General features: G+C 62.0%; 1 protein-coding gene across 1 annotated transcript in view; it reads left to right on the forward strand.

Moving 5' to 3' along the window:
- The window catches only part of PDZD7 (PDZ domain containing 7), a 7,033-nt gene that overhangs the window by 4,411 nt on the left and 1,455 nt on the right, over positions 1-1,167 (forward strand). Inside the window, exons 11-13 of the mRNA XM_010000158.1 lie at positions 126-217; positions 355-446; positions 539-610. Of these exons, the coding sequence (XP_009998460.1) occupies positions 126-217; positions 355-446; positions 539-610 (256 nt within the window). The remainder of the gene's footprint in view (positions 1-125; positions 218-354; positions 447-538; positions 611-1,167) is intronic.

Consider the following 1,167-nt stretch of genomic DNA (forward strand, 5'->3'; position numbering starts at 1 on the left):
ACGGGGTGGCTCCTGCATCCGGGGGGTGCCACCGTCAGTGCTATGTGCCCATGTTAAGCCCTGGGAGGTAAACTGAGGCACATGGGGGGGGCACCTGTCCACTGATTCCTCTCCTGTGCCCACAGTACCTGCATGAGGGCAGCGTGGAGGATTTGGTGCGGCCGCTTCTGGCCATCCTGGACCGGCCTGAGAAGGTCTTGCTGCTGCGGGATGTGAGGTGGGTGGTGCTGTGGGGGTATCCTGGGATACCCCAGTACCTTGGGATGGACTTGGAAACTCACACGCACTCTTCAACCTTGGTCACAGTCTGTCCCAGAGGCTGCCACAGCCTGTGCCCTCTCTTTGCCCTGACAGGAGCGTGGTGGCCACCACAGACCTGGGCCGGTTCGACAGCATGGTGATGCCCTTGGAGCTGGAAGCCTTTGATGCCCTGAAGAGCCGCTCAGGTAGAGACTGGACCCCCAGAGACCTTAGCCAGGGGGGTAGGCAGACGGGTGGGTACAGTTCGGAGGTGACCAGTTGCTCTCCCTGACTGCAGTGCGCTCACCTGCCCTCCGCCCAGCCCACCATGATGTCCCCCCCAAGAGACACCTCATCACACCAGTGCCTGGTGAGTGCCATCCCACAGGATCTGCCTGGCCACAGGGCTGCCCTGTGGTGGGGGCCACCCTGTAGTAGGGGGTGCAGTGTGGAGGGGGTACAGGGGCAATCTGGGGGAGGAGAAAGGGAGGTGGGATGCCTGGGTGCAGGTTGTCACAGGAGAGAGGGCATCTGATGTCACTGGGTGTTAGAAAGTCTTGGAGTAGCAGGATCTGTGAATCCTGGGTGCCAGGTCTTTGGAGGAGGATCTGGAGTCCGTGGAGAGAGATGGGGTGGGTGCCTGAAGGTCCCTGGGCATCAGAGGTCCTAGGCAGGGTTGCTCTGTGTATCTGTATGTCCCTGGAGAAGGAAGAGCTGGGGCCCTTCGTGCCAAGAGAATCCCTAGGAGGCAGAGGTCCCAGGGCTTTGGGGTCCACAGGAGTTGCTTGGGTCGTGGGGAGTCCCAGGGGTCAGGGCTGTGGGGTCCCAGGGCATTCTTGGGTGGTGGGGTCCCACAAAGCAGGGCTGTGAGGTCCCAGGGGGGTCCCTGAGCCCCTCTCATTGCAGACTATCGGGGCGGGTTCCTGC

The sequence above is a fragment of the Chaetura pelagica genome, unplaced genomic scaffold (assembly GCF_000747805.2).
Source record: "Chaetura pelagica isolate M959 unplaced genomic scaffold, ChaPel_1.0 scaffold436, whole genome shotgun sequence".
Classification (NCBI taxonomy): Eukaryota; Metazoa; Chordata; class Aves; order Apodiformes; family Apodidae; genus Chaetura; species Chaetura pelagica.